At 45.9% G+C, this 21,288-nt stretch overlaps 2 protein-coding genes across 2 annotated transcripts in view; one reads left to right on the top strand and one right to left on the bottom strand.

The window, feature by feature from the left end:
- Positions 1–21,288, bottom strand: part of ACACA (acetyl-CoA carboxylase alpha) — a gene marked incomplete at both ends in the record, with an annotated part of 208,309 nt that overhangs the window by 170,977 nt on the left and 16,044 nt on the right. The gene's annotated exons all lie outside the window — the stretch shown is intronic.
- Positions 11,086–19,298, top strand: LOC307067458 (uncharacterized protein C17orf78 homolog; the record flags this gene model as incomplete). The annotated part of the gene is given in 8 exon segments (XM_079724903.1): positions 11,086–11,143; positions 13,209–13,392; positions 13,766–13,822; positions 14,799–14,962; positions 14,965–14,973; positions 15,933–16,060; positions 16,658–16,774; positions 19,221–19,298. Coding segments are annotated over 8 exon segments (795 nt in total).

Genomic DNA, 21,288 nt, shown 5'->3' with positions numbered 1-21,288 from the left:
CGGGGCTGGGGCGGGACGATGAGGGGACCCGCTCCAGGCAGTCTCACCAGCCCCTTCCTAGAGGCCCTGGGCTGTACGCCTCCCAGTTCCGGGGTCTGAGTTCCCACGCCCGGAGACCCCAGGCCCCTCCAGGTTTCCCCAGGGGGGAACTCGAGGCCCCAGAGCTGCGGGGAGGGCTGGGCTGCCAAGCACCGGGTCCGGACGGGATGGAGCCCGGGCCGCGTGCGGCGGAAGATGGGAGGCGGCCCCTCGCAGCCGCCGCCCCTCCCCGGGGCCCAGCCTCTCCCGGTCCCGGGTCGCAGGCTCCGGGGCGGCCCTCCCCTCACCTCAAGGCGGCGGCGGCGGCGGCGGCGGCGGCGGCGGCGGCGTCCGAGGTCCGGCGGTACCGGAGCCCCTGCGCGGAGGCGGTGCTGGGCGGGAGGAGACGCCGGCAGCTCCGGCGATGGCTGACAGGCGCGCAGCACCAGGCCGGCCCGGCACACGGGGGAGGGGCGGGGCTTCACGGCACCGGCCCCGCCCCGCCCCCGCTCCCACCTCAGCCGGCGAGCCCCGTGAGGTGACTACGTCCGGGGTTACTCGAGGCCGTTCACCTCCGACCCCGCTCCCGGCGGCGGCGCGGTCCGGGTGGCAGCCAGGAGAGGCGCGGGCCGGGAGGGCCCGGCGACAACCAATGGGAGAGCGGCGCGGGGCGGGGCGACGTGAGGCGATGCAGATGGTCCGAGCGCCGCTCTGCCATTCGGGGCCCAGCGGCTAGAGGGCGGGCGGGTCCCGGGCGGCCGTGGGCCCTTTCTCCGGAGGCGGTGTACGGCCGGCCGGGCGCCTCCCCCTCCCGGCAGGATGGGGGAATCGGGGACTGGCCCCACACGCCCCTCCCATCCCTGAGAGACGCGGGGGCCCGCCGGCTGGCTGCGCGGGAACGGAGCCCGGCAGGGATCAGGACTGAGTGGGGCTGGCCGTGTGCGTGAACACCTCACCGTGTTCAATCCCAGCGCCCCGAAGAGGTGGGTATCGCATCCCTGAATTGCCCAGGATCATACAGCGTGGTTTCCAAGTTAGTGCAGGCAAACTAACGCCTATTCTGAGACAACATAACCAGCCTCGCTGGGCTTGCCCGCCCCAAAGGAGTCTGAGGGGCTGGATCCTGAAGCATTGAGGGGAAGCCTCGATGAAGGAAGCTCTGTAAGAACGGCAGGGTGCCAACGGACAGGCTCCTGTGCCTGCCCCGAGCCCGGAAAGTGATGGCAGTCAACTCCTGACTTCTCCGAAAGGAGCGTGTCTCTCCACCTCCACGGTGGTTACACCAGGCCTTTGAGAAGAAGCCAACCAATGTTTCTAGTTTTGCCAGTTATTTTATAGCAAGACTTTCATGGTGGCTGTGTGTTGAAAATTAATAGTAACTGGAAAGAGTCCCAACATATAATACAACTATAGGGCAGGAGAGAAAGAAAATGAGAGAAAATGGCACTTCAGAAGAATGGGTGAGTTTAACTCCTTCCAACCCTGCCCAGAGTACTTTTCTGATCCTCACGCAAGCTTGTGCTAAAGGTCGAGAGACACAGAGGATGACCGTCTGGTGCCAGAAGAAGTTCTGTGCCAGCGGGCAAAAAGTGAATAGGGTATAGATACACGACCTGAGGTCAGAAGTTCTCGGGTGGAAGCAGAAGCAGGAGGATGGAAAGGCTGGTCAACAGGGAAGAGTATTCATCTAGGAGCCCTCATCATACCACTAGCTGCTGGCTTCTCCAAGAGTTTACCAACCTACTTTAAAATAATAGAGACTGGAAACAGAAATTTAGAAAGAAAATGTGACCTTTACAGAGAAGTGACCCATGTTTCACAATAACTGTCATTAGGTACATCTGTCAGTTGAACAAAGAGCGGAAAATCAGGATGTAAAGGTAACTGAGCAAAACCTCAAGGTTTAACAAGATGTTTGACTTGACTGACTCGCGGGAAAAAAAAAAAAAAAAAAAAAAAAGGCCTGGGAAGAGGGAAGCTTTGCCTCTCCCTAATAGTGCTCTATGAAAGACGTGACTTTGTAAAGAACCAAAAGTCTTGAGGTTGCCTGTTTTATTTTTCATCTACCCTTCCTAGTTCCTATTACTTATAATAGGTTCTTTCTTAGCGATGTTGCTGTTTATCAGCCTTAGGAGCACTGCAAAACCAGGGAGTGGTGCTCAAAAACTGTCCTTATGGGAAACTTCAGCAAGCCCTTACATGGCCTGCTTTTTGACCTCACTGAACTTTTGAAGTAACTGAGCTCTCTAAGGAACTAGCCAAGGAAAGGCCTAATGAATGAGCTGCCGTGAAAGAAAATGAAGAATGAGTTAGGATACACCAAGACCACTTACATATAATAATCTAATTATTGTTATCAAACGGTAAGACAACTGGGCAGAGAGCTGTGTCTCTAAGACAGTACACCTGGAATTTCAACACCTAAGTGTTGTGCTGTTTGGTGCATGCCACAACCTGCCTATCTCTACTACAGGCTCTTTAGAGCTGTTCCATGGGTACTTGCCACACAAGCTTATGTCTGTAAAAAGTGGAGGAGGAAAGCTAAAGGGTGGAGAGAACGTTATACAAGACTAACAGGTGTAACAGAAGGGAGTGAGTGGCACATTTCTAGATGCTGAAACTAGAGGCTGTAATGGGCTGAATTGTGTTCTTAAATTTCTATGTCCAAGTCCCAACCCCCAGCACCTCAGAATGTGAGTATATTTGGAGATAGGCTCTTTCTTTAAAGAGGAAATTGAATTAAAATGAGGTCATTAGGTGGGCCCTAATTCCAAATGACTGGTGTCCTTATAAGAAGAGGAGATTAAGACACAGACACACATACAGGGAAGACCATCTGTGAATCACAGTTGATGAGGCACTTACCAGAATGTGGCTGTTTTGCTGGAGAAGATGGCCATCTACAAGCCAAAGAGAGAAGCCTGAGAAGAAACCAACTCTGCTGACACAATCTTGGACTTACAGCCTCTAGAATTGTGAAGAAATAAACTTCTATTGTTTAAGCCATCCAGTCTGTAATACTCTAGTACAGCAGCCCTAGAAAACTAATACAAGTTCCCAAATATCAAATGGCCTTCAGGTTTTGCAAGAAGGTCAGAGAAAGTTATCAGGGGTTTTTTCCTAAGCATTCTAGCTACCTTCCAACCTTAAAGATGGTCTCTCAGGACTTCCCTGGTGGTCCAGTGGGTAAGACTTGGCATTTCCAATGCAGGGGGCCCAGGTTCTATCCCTGGTCGGTGAACTAGATCCCACATGCATGCCACAACTAAGAGTCCACATGCCACAACTAAAAGATCCCGCATGCCACAACTAAGACCTGGCACACCCAAAATAAATAAATAAAATAATTAATTTTAAAAAAAAAAGATGGTCTCTCACCCTACTACAGGGAAAATAAGAAAAGCCTGAAGGCATCCCTGTCTTTAAGATGATCCCAATCTAGTTGGGAAGACAAAACTAAACACCAAAACAGAGTGTCTAGATCTTACTCCTTAAATGATAACCATGTAAGTTTTATAAGAGCCATAGATAGGAGAGAATAAATTCTCAAATCTGAGTAAGCCCAGAAATACATAACAGTATGTATGTCACTGTCTGGGACATTTTAGCACTTCATTGTCAATTCTACTTTAGTTTATGGTAGTGTTTCTCAAAGTATGTTCCACAGACCACCTTGAAACAGAATCAGTAGGTGCTTGTTAAAAATACAGATTCCCAGCCCCACTGTAGACTTTTTTTAAAAGCAGTAATTATTCACCCTGGAGTTAAGAACAACAGTTTAGGACTTATCATTATTGTCCCCCTCTTTGCTACCGCATGTCTCTGATAAACAGCAATGTGTCCTACACACCTGTACTTCCTAGACAGGAAAGTCTGCCAGGTCAGGCCAAAGTTGAACCAAGGGAGGAAAGAAAGTGCCTGAATAGAAAATGGACCCATGAAGAGCACCCTGTCCTGGTGGCTATCTGGCCATGGTTCCAAATTCCTTAAGTGACAATGTCAGTGATGGACCTTTAGGACAGAGGATAGGGGATACACTGGGATGTTATTTCCCACTGGTCCCCAATATAGAACATATACTCTTATCTGGCTTCCAGCTCTTGCCATGCTTACTCTTACCTTTGCTTATGCTGGCAAACTTGTTCTTCCCCCTTCCTAATTTTCTGAATCTTTCTAGTCCTTAGGAACCCATTTTCTCTAAGAAGATCTCTTTTACATGTCCAGCGCCTACTGATGTATCACTCCTCTGAATTCCTCTGGCAATCTGATCACCACCACGTGGTTCAGCATTAGGCTAAAATTTTTTGTGTCTATGTTGGTTTTAGCTCTCCAGCTGAATTTTAATCTTAAAGGCAGAGAGCACGTCTTATAGTTTGGTACTCCCCCTCCATAGCTAGGTACGGGCTCCATATTCGTACGGGCTTCATTGACCGAAATAAAGGCTGGCTCTGTACCTGAGAGGCCACTCTCCTCCTGATGTCTGCTTGTCCGTCTTCAGGTCATTTCTGGGAGGCAAAACCTCCAGTAGGATACTTAGCTGCTTTACAGATGGCCAGACTTCATCAAGAAAGTCAGTGCCTTGCGCAGAATTGAGGCTCCAGTTATGAGACAGAAGAAAAAGAAGACACTAAGTCCTTATCAGAACACTGTTCCTTTGCTCTAGTCAACTGTTCAGGTTTGTCCAGGGTTAAAAGCCAGAGGGAACTTCACACCGTAAGGTCAGAAAATGTCCTCAGGGAGGCCACCTTGTAAGTCTGGTCCTGATGATGAAAGGTAGGATTACACAATGAAGGACAGTGTTCCCAGTGGAGGCTCCCCACGATGTTTTCACATGGACACTTGGGTTTTTACAAGGCATATCAGCTCTCCCTCCCTCCTTATTATCCAATCCCAGACACTTCCAGTCCCTATCTGTGCTATCTATAATTGGCAGTCACCAAAGCCTAGCTGCCTCTTGCATGACACCTCCAGCATCTTTTTTTTTTTAAAAGCCCTTTCTAAGTCCTATACACTTCATAACTAAATACCTAAAGAAAGTATAAGGGGACCTTTATCTGAAGGCAGGGGAAATAACTTGTTGAGGTCTTGCCCGATCCTGGGATTCTGACATTTCTTTTTTTTTTTTTTTTTTTTTTTGCGGTATGTGGGCCTCTCACTGTTGTGGCCTCTCCCGTTGCGGAGCACAGGCTCCGGATGCGCAGGCTCAGTGGCCATGGCTCACGGGCCCAGCCGCTCCACGGCATGTGGGATCTTTGAACAGCTTTAAACCTTCTCATCTCTGACCTCACTCTCCTGCAGGCCCGCGACAGCGCTCCCGGTGAGCTTACTCCCTGTCTCCGTTTCTCCCGTGTCCGACCCAGCTTTCTCCTGCTGCATTTCTCCTGCTACCTCTCCTCCTCCTTTCTCACCTGTCTACCCCAAACAAACACCCTCACTCTCCACTGCTATTATTACATATGAAACACAGTAAATAATAAAATACACTAATAATTTTTGTAGAGCCTTTAAAGGAAAACTGAGCCATTGCTCAGCTTCCCTTTATCCTTTTCATCCCTTCAGTCTTAAAGTTTCCCTGCATCATAACTTGTACCGGAAGATTTCAGTGTCTTTTTTGTTTTTTTAAAACAGGTTTTTATATTATTTATTATTTATTTTTGGCTGTGCAGCATGGGGGATCTTAGCTCCCCAACCAGGGATCGCAGAGTCTTAACTACTGGACCACCAAGGAAGTCCCCATCCTGTCTTTTTATTTTTATTATTTTTAAAAATAAATTTATGTATTCATTTGTTTTTATTCCTGGCTGCATTGGGTCTTCGTTTCTGCGCACGGGCTCCCTCCAGTTGTGGCGAGTGGGGGCCACCCCTCGCCACGGTGCACGGGTCTCTCACCACGGTGGCCTCTCCCGCTGCAGAGCACAGGTTCCAGGCGTGTGGGCCTCAGCAGTTGTGGCATGTGGGCTCAGTAGTTGTGGCTCACAGCCTCAGTACTTGTGGCCCACGGGCTTAGCTGCTCCGCGGCATGTGGGATCCTCCCGGACGAGGGCTCGAACCCATGTCCCCCGCATTGGAAGACGGACTCTTAATCACTGCTCCACCAGGGAAGCCCCATCCCTGTCTTTTTAAATCTCACCTCTGGTTAACATACTAGACCAGCAAGTAGAACGAGCAACACAAGTCTTGTTTATCAGTGCAACTACTGCGCTGATGTGCCCAAATTTCTTAATGAAAATGAAAAGGAAGAAAGAGGATAAAGGAAACCAAAAATGAATGAAAATAAAATGTAGTTTAAATCAATGAATGAGATGGCCGTATCAATTGACTAGCATAGTTCTGGGAGTGAATACAGGCAAGCAGACCCGAGAAGAACTGGTTCTTGGTATTGGCAATCTTAGCCAACAGAGCAGCAGGGACACAGCCTTCTCTGTGTTCTGCACTGTAAAGAGCTGAGTTCTTTAATCAAGTAAACCAGGCTTTAAATCCTGACTCTGTCACGAATTAGCTCCATGACTTTGAGCAAATGACCCCCTTTCTGAACCTCAGTTTCCTTGTCTATAAAACTGAGGTAGAACACATACCTTGTAAGGTTGTGTTTTGGATTAAATGTTATAACCAAAATGTAAAGTTTCTAATACAAAACTTGGAACATAGTAGGCATGCTGGAAATATTACTTCCCCCTTTCTCTCTGGGCCCCTCTCCATTTCCACTAGTGTTCAGTACAAGAACAAAATATCCTATGGACGCTCAATGAATTCAGGAATGATGACGTTATTAAATTCACTACCCCGCCTCACCCCAGGCCAGTATTCCCAGGGTAATAGAGCATGTGATCAGGGACCTAGGGTTAATCTGAATCCTTTACCCTTACTTCTGGGGAGCAAGTAAACAGGAGAACTGGCTGTGGCTGAAGCATCAATCAAAGGGTTGGCACTGTGAGGGTATGCCTGGCCCTGCTAGCTCCCATGGTTGTACCACACTGAAAAGGCAATTTGGCCCCTTTGGGACAACAGGAACTTTCATATACTGCAGATGGGAGAGTAAATGGGGACAACATCTTAGAAAACAGGTTGGCATTAATCAGTGAGGCTGAACCCTGCATATGTTATAACCCAGTGTCCATTTCTGGATTTATACTCTGGAGAAACTTTCAAATGTGCTCCCAGGAACACTGTTCCTTATGGCCCCAAACTGGAAGCAACCCAGTGTCTCTCAGCAGTAGAATAGATAAATAAGTTATGGTACATTCATACAGTGAAATATTATAAAGCAATGAGAATGAACACGTTACTGGTACACGAAACAATATGGATGAGTTTTACAGACATAATGTTGAGCAAAGAAAGTCAGACACAAAAGAGTGTGTTTCCTGTTATGCATAGTTCAAAAATAGGCAAAACTCATCTGTGGTGGTAAAAAATCTGGATAATGGTTACTCCTGATGGTGGGTAGTGACTGGGAGACAACATAATGAGAGGTGTATTCACTTTGTGTTATACATAATAAAAAGTTTACTTTAAAATACATAGGGTATGATCTATCCATTTATATAAGTGCAAGAGCAGGTAAAAAAATTTTTTTAAATATTTTTAGTGATACATATGTAGATAGTTCACTATTTTTATAAATTTATTTATTTATTTATTTATTTTTTGGCTGCGTTGGGTCTTCATTGCTGCATGTGAGCTTTCTCTAGTTGTGGCGAGCGGGGGCTACTCTTCGTTGCGCTACGCGGGCTTCTCGTTGCGGTGGCTTCTCTTGTTGCGGAGCACGGGCTCTAGGGACGCGGGCTTCAGTAGTTGTGGTGCGTGGGCTCAGTAATTGTGGCTCGCGGGATCTAGAGTAGTTGTGGCGCACGGGCTTAGTTGCTCCGCAGCCAGGGCTCGAACCTGATTCCCCTGCATTGGCAGACGGATTCTTAACCACTGCGCCATGAGGGAAGCCCCGACAGTTCACTATTTTTAAAAAGCATGGGAAAATAATGACTGGGAGAAGGGAAAGGAGTGTGACCAGAGGTATAGACATACAAGGAGCTTCTTAGCTACTGGCAATGTTCAATTTCTTACTTTGGGTGATGATTACATAATGTTCACATTATTATTATTATTAAAAATATGTTTATGTTCTATATACTCTTCTATATGCATGCTATATGCCACAATAAAAGAATTTAAAATAAACCCAAACAAATAAAAAACATACACCCTTAAAAGACAGAGTAGCAGAGTGTGGCATTGAGATGATAATTTTAGAGCTGGAAGAGGCCTCGGAAACCATCCTGTCCAACCATTTCATTAAAGGAACTGAAACGGAGGCCAGAGAAGGTAAGTGACTTCCTCAAAGTGATTCAGTCAATTACAGAGCTAAGTACTCCTCCCACAGACCCACCCTGTTTCCTACTATCTTCCAGAGTTACATCTCTCACCTGCACACAACATAAAACTCACCTATGTTATAGCTTTTTTTCCTCCTACATTTGAAATTTTTGTTGTGGGGAAATGAGATCAGGAGAGAAATCTTCTCCTCCACAGATACCGCAAACACTTAGAAAACCAGTCAAAATGTCTGTAATAGGGAAGAAAAAAATGTCTAGTAGTAGAGAAACAGTTCTGGGTCTGTTTTTCCTACTACTGGATATTTTGACTCGTTAATGAAGCTCTCCCACTTCTCTGTACCCCACAGTATGGCTGCTCCAACCTGCAGGCTGACTTTTGGGAAGGGTCTGAGAGTCGGTAAAAGAAAACTTTTCTGCTTCATTTTGTACGAGCACGAGGTCTCTTTTGGGAAGCGTGAGCTCTTCTGCCACCTTGTGACAGAGAATGAGAATAGCCCTCAGAGCCTTTCCTACCCCTGCTCCAAGGTGGCAGCACTGTAACGGGGCATCCAGGAACTAACCTACAGAAAATTTCAGACAGAGTGACAGCAGGGGAAAGTGTCTGACACCAGAAGGGAGCAGAGAACAATGCAATCATGTTAAGGAAATAGTAAGCAAGAACCATGAAGCCCAGGAAAGGCAGTGGAGCCCCTTTATTCTCTGCCCACCAGCCCTGCTAGGAGAATCAGGCAACGGAGGCAGTGCTGGTCTGGACCAATCAAGATTTGAGGCACTGATGTTCCCTCTACTCAGCTGGCTTCACTTCTATCCTCCGTTCCATAGCCAAATGTCTTTCAAAGATGATCTACACTTCTTCACCTCCAATTCCCTCTCAGCCGCCTCCTACTTCCACCATGCCGCTGGAACTGCTCTTACAGAATTGTCAAATCCAGTGGACAGTTTGTCCAGTGGACAAATCCATTCCTTCCTTGAAACACCCTCTTTTCTTGGCTTCTAGAACATCCACCCTCCTGGTTTTCTTAGCTCAGGTGCCACCTCCTGAGAGAAGTCTTCCCTGACCACCCTACTTAAAGTGGCCTCTGGGAATTCCCTGGTAGTTCAGTGGTTAGTCTGCGCTTTCACTGCCGAGGGCCCAGGTTCAATCCCTGGTTGGGGAACTAAGATCCTGCAAACTGCCAAAATAATAATAATAATAATAATAATAATAATAATAATAATAATAAGGTGGCCTCTGTCATTCCTCCTTCACCTCATCACCCTGTTTGTTGATTCATGATGATTGTCACAATCTTTAATTATCTTGTATGTGTATTTGTATATTATTTATTGTTAGCCCTCTGCCCTATTTTATTTTCAACCATGTTTATTGTCTGCTTCCCATTGTTTCACATGAACTCACACTTGGCCTTGATGACTGCTAGAATAGTGTCTGGCACACAGTAGGTGCATAATAAAGACTTATGGAAGGAAGGAATGAAAGGCACTGTGGCTGCATGCTCAGCAGTTCCTCCCCTCCGTCCACGTTTCAGGAAACATGTCCTTCAGTGACACCTCTGTCCTTTCTGTTTTCCCAAGATTTCCCTTCATGCTCAATTTAGCCAGATTTCAACCTGAATTAAAATGTCAGGAAACAGGGTAGTATTTAAATTATGCTTTGACTCAGACCTCATGAAATCCCTTATGGAAAGTCCCTTGAATCAAGCTCCCTTTACATCATTATCAGAGCGTCAGCCTCTAGAACCTTCTTACCCACAATCAGACCTATCATGGCTCCAATGGAGTAAGTACATTCACGGTGGGTAAAGAGACTTCAGAGGGTCTGAGTAGACCCTCGTTATTGCTATGATCCCCCTAGCTATGCTATCACAAAGTCTACAATTTTAGAAAAATCTAAAGGATACAATTTTAGAAAAATCTTCTACAACAGTTATCTGTGTAGGAAAGCCTTCCCAAACTGCAGGCAGTACTACTCACCTAGTGTACTTAGCTCTTCCTCACAACCTCTCAGCCCAGCAGTCATAGGAATGTGGTCCACCTACACTCACTTCACTATTCGGGAGTGTGAAAATGTGCAAAACTAGACAGGTATGTCTGTACTAAGGTAAGTTTATGTGTATAACTGTGAAAGAATTCTAGAGATCACTGGGTTGAAACGCTCCATTTACAGAGGGGAAAATTGCGATCCATAGAAGTCAAGAAATTTTTCTCACTGTGTCACACCTAACCATACGGGCTGAACTGGAACCCAGTTCTGTTGATTCCTAGTCCAGTGCCCTCGCCAGTGTAACTCACTGACTCACTCAGTCCTAGTTTCCTGCTCTATTCTAGAAATCACTTTCCTTAATAGAAATCTCTCCATCTCTTTACGTCGGTGTGTGAATAGCCGTGCCTGTGTCAGTGAGCATGTATGCGAATGTCTACGTGTCTCTCTGCGAGTTTTGTAAAGCATATCACTGGGTGTTTATGCCCTTTCTCCCGGGGAAAGCTCTAGGTAATTACAGCTCCTTATGTCGGCACCAGCGGTGAAGTCAGGTGAAGATCTTCTGAACCGATCATTAACAAACAAACTTGGTCCTCTCTCCCGTCAGGAAACGTGGCAAAATAATTAGGGTGGAACCAGACTCTCCCAGGGTCAAACTCAGTTCCAGGCAGTGAAAGAATTTAGAGACAAGGCTATAAGTGGCTGTGACAGACCAGCAGCATACTGTCTCTGCAAAAAGAATGTGCCCAAGCTAACATGGATACCATCTTGGTTTTCAGCCTAATCATTACATCCTATGATGCTAACAAGAAAGGTAAGTACTTCTCTAGCCTAGTATTCTGGGAAATCCAAAGAGAAGCCTAGAAAGTATTTGGGGGTCTATTCCGCCAGATAGAGATACAGCTAATACTTAGCAGATGATGCTTTCTCCATGTTATTCAACCCAGAGAGATAGCTGTTTCATGGTGAGAAGTCTTCAGAGAGTGTGATGCATTCTTCCATTTTGTTCATGTAACTAACATTAAAATTCCCTTCACTGTTAGATGGCTTTCTTTCCTGGAAAGTACGGTCAGAGTTTCAGTATTGTCATCACCTAAGACTCCTAAATTCATAACCCCTCATAAGATGTTGTCTTCCTTTTTAAAGGCATTACGTCCAAATAGGTGGGGATGCTCTTGGGTGGGAAGAGCTGAGAAAGGGTAGTGTGAGGGTGGAAAGGCACCGCTTGCTGCTCTATTTTTTTTTTTTTTTTTGCGGTACGCAGGCCTCTCACCGTTGTGGCCTCTCCCGTTGCGGAGCACAGGCTCCGGACGCGCAGGCTCAGCGGCCATGGCTCACGGGCCTAGTCGCTCCGCGGCATGTGGGATCTTCCCGGACCGGGGCACGAACCCATGTCCCCTGCATCGGCAGGCGGACTCTCAACCACTGCGCCACCAGGGAAGCCCTATGTAAATTTTTAAAATGTCACTTTAGTGCATGGATTAGGCTCTTTGGAATTTGATTAGTATGAACTGATTCCTATGGTCTGTTTATCCCATGAGAAACTGTGGGATACAAGAGAAATAACATCAAACAAATGTTTATTTCCCCAATGCTGTTTCCATAGCTACAAATGAGAGATTTGACAAGATGATCTAATTTCTAGATATGTAAGCCCAACAGCAATATGTAAGGCCTCTCAAATAGCCCTTTCAACCTGCAAGTATTATTACAGAATAATCTCTAAAGGAGATTTCCACTTAAATATAATGTACCTAATGTTCCCTATTTAAAATGAATTATTTTGTAATAAAGCATCATTCTCCTAAATTATCCATTTCATAACTTTGCATTTTTTGTAGATCTCCTTAAAGTGGGGGAATTCTTGCTCAAATATTCTTAGCCAAAGAAAAGCTAATATTGCAATTCCATCAGCACTGGGAATAGACTGCTTGTATTTACAAACTTGCTCCACCTTAATACTCAGTTACCTAGCAGATGAGACCTAAGAGATGAGCTGCCAACAGGGATGGACATTAATTTAGAAGCTGGGCAGAACTCGAACTACACTGACGGATGAAAAGCCTATTAACTAGATTTTGAAACAGTGGCTCCCAGGAGGTGGGAAGACATGCCACACTGAAATCCCATTATCCCTGTGGCTAGAGGGCACAGATCTTCTATGCAGAGACAGGATCTCTAGGTTTTGCCCCCTCTTTCAATCATAATATCACTCAGTTTGCAAAGTGTTTTTCACACCTGCTTTCTCATTTTTGTTTCCGATCTTCACATCACTCCTGTGAAATAGGTAGACCAAGAATTATTTTATTATAACCATCCTGCAGATAAGGAAACCAAAACTCAGAGAACTTATATGTTACTTTTCCAAAGTGTGATTTATTTATCTTCATCTCATCTGACCCAGAAACACATATGCTGTCACTTCAGAGAACTGATGGGCACTATGCTGAAAAAAATTCCACATAATTCTCTTGTTTTTCCCTTTGAGCCTGTTGGCTCTTTGTCTCTGCTTATCTTTGCCAACACTGTCTTCCTGATTAAACAAATCAAGGACTACTTCCCCTATAATTTGTGTACAGTACCTGGTACTGTGCCCACTGGCCTCTGAAGTAAAGAACTGTCATTTTCACACGGACTTAAGACCTGGGAGAATAATTCAGAAAAGTCAAGTAGGACGTACAGATCTCAATTTAATAAGCAATGACAGGAGGCCATTAAAAATAGAATAGGAACCACTGTCGGAACTGGATTAGATCAATTTTGGAGGCACGTGAAGGTGGTTCCAGACCTCAGCCAGCATCCATCCGCACCCCATCTTTTCCACAGCTGTTTGAGTCACCATCATCTCTCATTTGGATTCTGCGAGAGCCTCCTAACAGGTTTAGGGGGCTGCTTCTCCGGCTTCTCCCAGGCGCCCCCCTACAGTGTGTTTCCAACTCAGCAGCCCACTGATCCTTTAAAAACAAAGCCATCCGGTCACTTCTCTGCACAAAAACTTGCAACGGATCCCCACTTGAAGCAGAACAAAGACCAAAGTCCTCAAACTGGCCTACAAGGCCCTAAGTGATATGGACCCATTTCCTTCAGAGACTCCCTCATCTCCTCTGACTGTCGCCTTGCTCACTCCACTGCAGTCTCTCTGGCCTCTGTGCTCTTCCTCTAAAGCTAAAACATGCCAGACACGCTCTGCCCCAGGGCTTTTACACTGACTGTTCCCTCCGCCTAGTTCCCCTCACCTCCTTCAAGTCTCAGCTCAGTCCTCATCTTCTCAGTGAAACCAGCCTATCCTGTAGGTCGCCCAACCACTGCCCACCCGCACCCCTCAGACTGCCCCCTTGCCTTTCTCTACTTTGTTTCTTTTCGTAGCACTCATCCCCTTCTAACAGACCATAAAACTTACTGTACTTATTGTCTGCTTCCCCCCGTCCCCCCTCAGCCCTCCTTCCCCCTTGCTTGTTCCCATGGTAGAAGGTACCCAGCTGATATATCCGAAGTACGGAAGCAGTCCCTGGCACATGCTAGATATTCATTTTTAAATATTTGCTGAAAGAATGAAATTGAGGGGTACATGAAGCTGGGAGGTCTCCCCTTCTTCCAGCTCCCCCTTTCCCCAAACCTCTCTCAAAGTCGTTGACTTAGACTCCACGAGACAGACCTGCCGCAGTCATTAAGGCAAATTATGCTACTTCATGTTCTTCCTTGGACTTTGGAGCCATCTTTTTTTTTTTTTTTTTTTGCGGTACGCGGGCCTCTCGCTGCTGTGGCCTCTCCCGTTGCGGAGCACAGGCTCCGGACGCGCAGGCTCAGCGGCCATGACTCACGGGCCCAGCCGCTCCGCGGCATGTGGGATCTTCCTGGACCGGGGCACGAACCCGCGTCCCCTGCATCGGCAGGTGGACTCTCAACCACTGCGCCACCAGGGAAGCCCTGGAGCCATCTTTTTTTGAGGTATGCGGGCCTCTCACTGTTGTGGCCTCTCCCGCTGCGGAGCACAGGCTCTGGACGTGCAGGCTCAGCGGCCATGGCTCACGGGCCCAGCCGCTCCGCAGCATGTGGGATCTTCCCGGACCGGGGCACGAACCCGTGTCCCCTGCATCGGCAGGCGGACTCTCAACCACTGCGCCACCAGGGAAGCCCTGAAGCCATCTTTTTTAAAGAAGGAAACTTTCAGTGGTGCTACACCCTCCATCCTTATCATCATGCCCTTTCGAGAATGGCCATACTCCTTCACTCTGAACCTACATTAGTCAAAGGCGCCATGGGAATTTAATCCATATCTTATTAGTATCTCTATCCTCATTTAGACTTTGGCATTATTAAGGCCCACACTTTAAACCTACGGACAGATCGATGGGGCCACAGTTAGAAGTTTATATCAGCTGGGTAGAGCTAGGGTTTTGTCAGGTAAAATCAAAGGCAGGATAAAGTTTTCTCAGTTGGCCTTTCATTGTTGCTTTCTTGTTTTATAGCTTTTTTTTTTTTTTACCAGGGATCTCCCAGTGTAAGGTCTATCCAGTGATGGGGGCTTCATCAGAGACTTTTCCCACCACTACCACCTTCGTAACTCCTGGGAAAAACGGAGAGAAAACTACAAGGATTGATGATTTTTCTAGTCCTCTGAAACAAGGTACAGAATAAGTAGAGGTGAGACAAGAACGGAAAGAAAAAGAAACATTTTCAGTCCCAACACCTGCCTGGGTCTCCTAGAATTTTCCTGGAGGTTGAGAAGTTACACACAGTTTGCATTAGAAAATCACTCCATTTCTTATGGAAAAAAAAATCAGCTTCTCTATAAAGAAGGTCCCAGAAATGTTTGTAGCTTGACACTATTAATAATCCTTCACCTCCACACAAGTGAGTTCACCTTGTAGCCAGATTTGGGGACAGCATAAAGGGTATTGGTGTGGTGGGTAATTCCAGCCATTGTGTGAATAGAGAGGCGACATTTAAACTCTAAGCACTCGTTACAGTGATGACAACAACCAAGAAGCATGTTTTCATCTGCGTTGCTTTTACAAAGAGCCCTCCCTAAATTGGCCAGGGCTCAAATTCTGTAAGATTTCAGTTTGGGTTACATCCCAGTTCCAACAGCAGAAACGTAAATATGAGATTAGTAATAACAAGATGCACATGAGCCATTTGTCCCCAAATTTGGCTTATGACCCCAAAACAATGGCAATTTACCTCTGTCCCTCATATGCCCCACTAAATTGAGAAGAGCATAGGAAAGGTGATTTGCTAGTCCCATACAGTATGTGTGTCGAGGCACAAGGACAGAGACCCTGAGAGGGCTGCTGGTGACAGACTCCCTTGCGTAACTTTTCTTTCCATGAAAGCAGTGCAAGAATCAATCCTACTTGATCATGGAAAAATTCCAAATCCTAGTAAAGGTGACTCTGGGAAGAGACTGCAAAGGAGGTTAGAGCAGACCCCATGATGTCTACCCCACTCCTGACTCTGAACTGGAAATTCAGCCCTTGTCTCTGAATCAGGCTGGGCCCCTATTCGTCTTGTGAGCCAGGAGACCTTCAAGTCAAAAGGTCAATCTCTTCCTTCTCTCAAGTTCTCTTTTCTCCCTTTTCTATTCCTCTCTCTCCTTTTAGACACAGATGAGGACCTAGAGAAGAGGCAGAAATGGAGCATCGTGGTCAAATTTCTGATTGCAGTCATCACCTTGTTGTTCAGTGGAGTTGCCATTATAGTGTTCGTCATTTTTGAAGTCCCATGCCCTGTAAGTTTGCTGATGTACTGGGTCCTTGGACTTGATCTATAAAGACCTCCTTCTGTTCCAGAGGCAGGCTGGCATAATGAGAAAAGCACAGACTTTGGAGTTCGGACACACCTGCCACTCTACACTCACTAGCTGAGTGGCTTTGAGAAAGTTGTTTGCTTTCTCCAACTGCAGCTGCCTCATCTTTAAAATGGGACTAATGGCATTTGCCTCTCATGGTGGTTATGAAGTTTAATGGAGATTCTATGGGAAAGGCTCCTGGCACGTAGAGGTGCTTGCTAAATGCAAGTTCCTTTCCTCTGCTGTACTTGTACATTCTCTAGGGAGGATAGAGCCAATAGGAATGTATATTTTCTTTTTCCTTAGAAGAGATGATTTTCAGTAATTCCCTCGTGGTCCAGTGCTTAGGGCTCCATGCTTTCACTGCCAGGCCCAGGTTCGATCCCTGGCTGGGGAACTAAGATCCCATAAGCCGTGTGGCACAGCCAAAAAAAACAAGAAAGATGATTTTCTTTACATGGCCTGATGTGAGGTTTGGAAGATAATCAGATGCACAGCAGCCACCTGAAGTTAATACCAGTCATTTTCTCCCTTCAGAGTCAATGCCTAGGAGCCAGAGAGCTATGCCAATGCCAGAGGTTGTGGAGAAGGCAAAGAAAGGAAGGCCAGCAACCTGGTGTAGCTGAATCCCAGACTGACTCTCAGCCCAAAAAGGAAAGTGTTCTCTGTATGGCTATTGTCATTTGCCTAGAGAAAATGGGGTTAATATATAAATCCTGGGAGACAGGAAGCTGCTTTAATTATGCAGCAAATGTGGGTAATTCTTTTTTTTTGTTTTGTTTTGTTTTGTGGTACGCGGGCCTCTCACTGTTGTGGCCTCTCCCGTTGTGGAGCGCAGGCTCCGGACGCGCAGGCTCAGCAGCCATGGCCCACAGGCCCAGCCGCTCCGCGGCATGTGGGATCCTCCTGGACCGGGGCATGAACCCGCGTCCCCTGCATCGGCAGGCAGACTCTCAACCACTGCACCACCAGGGAAGCCCGGTAATTCTTTTATGTGTCAGGAAATGGGCAGGTATTTGTACTACTGTTTTCTTAACATCTGCAGGGTCATAATACAATAGGGTACTTATTGAAAATAGCTATTTCTGGGCATCAGATATAATAAATCAGAATGGCTAGAGTGGGACCAGGAATCTTATTTTTAAGATTTTTTTTCACTGGACCACCAGAGAAGTCCCTTTTTTTTTTTTTTCTTTAGATTTTTAACAAGCTCCCTAAGTAGAGGTGGTTTTACTGTGAAATTAATGAAGCTTAAACTCAGGACCCACGGGAACTGCACAAAGGCTTTGTATCCAATTTTGTATTTTTAAAATCTGTATTCTTTTTCTTTAAAAAGGGTCCCTGAAATTGTAAGAGCTTCAGAGCCCACAACCTACATCTCCATCCCTGCCCCTGGGTAACTCTGACATACAACACAGTTCAGGAACCACCACACTTGAACACAGCCTAAATACTTGGCAAAGTACCTTCTTTCTTCCCTGCCCTGGGGTTTCCTGGCAGGATTATAAATCCATATTGCACTTTAGTGTCTAAGTCAGACACCACACCACCGGCTCAGCATGGCTGCTTTAAATAGTTTTCCCACCAGGAATGGACGCAGCCTTTGACTACAAGAAAGTGATGGGTGCCTTCTCTACATCTAAAAACCCACTGAAGCAAAGTGATGAGGTCTCCAATACTTTTTTAAATGAAAGAAGGTGGCCACTTTTGTAGAATTACAGCACTGAGAATGGGTCTCAAAGATTATATAGTCCCGTATGGGACACACTCTTTAGTTCCATGTCAACTGCACATATCAATAATCAAGCAGAGGACTTCCCTGGTGGCGCAGTGGTTAAGAATCCGCCTGCCAATGGAGGGTACACGGGTTCAATCCCTGGTCTTGGAAGATCCCACATGCCATGGAGCAACTAAGCCTGTGCGCCACAACTACTGAGCCCGCGCTCTAGAGCCCATGGGCCACAACTACTGAGCCCGTGTGCTGCAAATCCTGAAGCCTATGCACCCAGAGCCATGCTCCACAAGAGAAGCCACCACAATGAGAAGCCCGCACACCGCAACTAAGAGTAGCCCCCATTCACCGCAACTAGAGAGAGCCCGTGTGCAGCAACAAAGACCCAATGCAGCCAAAAAATAATAATGATAATGATAATCAAGCAGAGTGCAACTAGAAGATGAATACATTCCAGAGGTCTAATGCACAGCATAGAGATTATAGTCACCATATTGTATACTTCAAAACTGCTAAGAGACTAGATCTTATACATTCTCACCACAAAAAAGCAATGATAATTATGTGACGTGATGGGATGTTAGCTAAAGCTACCGTGGTAATCACACTGCAATTTATAAATGCATCAAATCAACACGCTGGACACCTTAAACTTACAGAATGTTACATGAAAATTAAATCTCAATTAAAAAAATCAAGCATGGGGCTTCCCTGGTGGCGCAGTGGTTGAGAATCTGCCTGCCAATGCAGGGGACACGGGTTCGAGCCCTGGTCTGGGAAGATCCCACATGCCGCGGAGCAACTAGGCCCGTGAGCCACAACTACTGAGCCTGCACGTCTGGAGCCTGTGCTCAGCAACAAGAGAGGCCGCGATAGTGAGAGGCCCGCGCACCGCGATGAAGAGTGGCCCCCACTTGCCGCAACTGGAGAAAGCCAGTTAGTAAAAATTAGTAAGATTAGTAAAAAATATTTGGTCCACATTGACCCAGATCTTTGCCCCTTCTCAAACAGAGTGAGACTGTTTGGGCCTGATTCCAGGAATGAAGTAGAATCCCTGTGCATCTGTGCAAAGTAGCTGCACATCCAGGGCCCTTTCCATTCAAGGCAAATCGGTCAAACAAGGGATGGCTGGGCTGTTTACTAGGAGGTTATTGGTTCCAACAAACTGTAGGTTCTCATACATAAGTGCACTTTGCATTTCTCAGTGTAAAGCACAATAACTTTTCCTAGAATTGATGGGTAACAAAGGCGAAATGATGTGAACTTGGAGTTACACGGGGTTTTATACTAAGCTATCTCTTTGTTGGTACATTAAGAAATACCCATTTGCATCCTTCTTTATCTTTCATATTTCCTTTCCATCTCTAGGTTGGACAAGATGCTCCCAAATCATCAAGCCCCAAGAAAGCTGCAGAGATCACTGTGGTCCACGAGACATACTTCTGAAAAGTTCTGCTGTGCCTCACACACTGAATGAAAGATACTACATTGTCTTCTCCCTACTATTAATCAGTATGGACAGATTCTTGCCAATCTTACCCTTGTATCTTCAGCAGGGACATTACGACCAGACAGTAATGCCAGGCCAATGAGGAGGAAGCCTGGGCTCCAGAGTTACTCTCATGCCTTTGCTACTGACTTAGCCACAAGCCTCTGAAATTCACTTGGTAATCCCACAAAAAATGGATATTTTTTTCACCCCATCAAATGAAAACAAAAGGTCTTCCCTCTAAGCACTATGAATGGACCCATTACTCTCTTTGACAAAAGGTTTAAACACAGCCTCCAAGGAACTGAGCAAGGCAACCCTTGGTGTGGCACATTCACCAAATCCTTGATTGTCCTCTCTGCTGACCTCACGCACACTCGCTCTCAGCCAGCTGAGAGTGGGGCTCCTGTTTTCCCAGGCTGGCATTCATAGGGCCTTATGACTTAGCCTCTGCCACTACATGCAGCTCTCCACACACTGGGGAAGGGAACATGACCCTAAGCGTTCCAAAAGTCCTCCTCGTGATTCATACCCAAAGCACTTAGGGACTGCGTACAAATAGGATCCAGACTGGGAATTCCCTGGTGGTCTAGTAGTTAGGACTCGGCACTTTCACTGCTGTGGCCTGGGTTCAATCCCTGGTCGGGGAACTGAGATCCTGCAAGCTGTGCAGCGCAGCCAAGAGACAAAAACAAACAAACCGTAGCAAATAGGATCCAGACAAGGTCTGCTGATAATCCAGAATTCCTAAAGTTGGTCTGACATTATACCTTACCATCACAGTGAGATGCAGACATTCTGAACAAGGATTCCAGAGCAACATGATTATGTGCTCTTTCTCACAGAGGCATGGCTATAAGTCAAGTCTGACTTACTTAAATAAGAGTTTGGTGAGAAAGTGAAACAGCTGGTTTTTATTTTAATACTCAATGTAATACTTTATTGTATTTCTTAGCTGTGGTTTCTTCCTTTCCCTTACCTCAGCTAAGAGATAGTTTAAGAAAGGTTCAGTTTATAGAACTTATTATGAAATTAGATTTTCATTTATACATTGTAATTTTTCATAAAACTCAAAACTATGGATTACAATGCATATGACTTTTGACAAGGAAACGAGACATCTACAATCTATTTTGTGTATCAAAGAATATTCTACTTGTTTTACCATTATAAATTGTCTTACTTGGGAAATTTTCTAAACATGTTAAGTAAAAAACTGTCAACTAGTATATCAATACTTTCAACGTTAAGCTACTTGAGTATTACCTAACAGTGAATTTTTGCAACAACTAATTTTTTAAAAATTATTGATTTATTTATTTATATTTTATTTTTGGCTGCATTGGGTCTTCATTGCGGTGCACAGGCTTCTCACCATGGTGGCTTCTCTTGTTGCAGAGCATGGGCTCTAGGCACGTGGGCTCAGTAGTTGTGGCTCGTGGGCTCTAGAGCACAGGCTCGGTAGCTGTGGCACACGGGCTTAGTTGCTCAACGGCATGTGGGATCTTTCCAGACCAGGGCTTGAACCCATGTTTCCTGCATTGGCAGGCGGATTCTTAACCACTGCGCCACCAGGGAAGTCCCCAACTAATCTTACAAATTCAAAATTACTACTCAAACCTGTGTTCTAAAAACTGCATTTTGGAAATGTTTTTATTATGATGGTGGCATGAAACAGCTGACCTTAAAACAGAGCTTCAGTGAAAAAGGGACTGGCATGAGGGATACAAAGGGTGTTGTCCTGATTCTTTTCATGCGTCTGAAGCCACTCCATTTCATTTTGGTGAAATGTGCCTATTCCTAAGTAATTGTTAATTCTCTGGTAACAACAACAACATATACAAATCATATCCTCCTTTCTTTCACTTTAAGTACTGTCCAAAAAGGTACAACATCTAGCCTTAAGCCCTGATTGGATATTCAAGCTGACCCTAGAAGAGATGGAAC

This window comes from Hyperoodon ampullatus (genome assembly GCF_949752795.1).
Source record: "Hyperoodon ampullatus genome assembly, chromosome: 19".
NCBI classification, from domain to species: domain Eukaryota; kingdom Metazoa; phylum Chordata; class Mammalia; order Artiodactyla; family Ziphiidae; genus Hyperoodon; species Hyperoodon ampullatus.
This window is presented reverse-complemented; position numbering and strand designations above follow the sequence as displayed.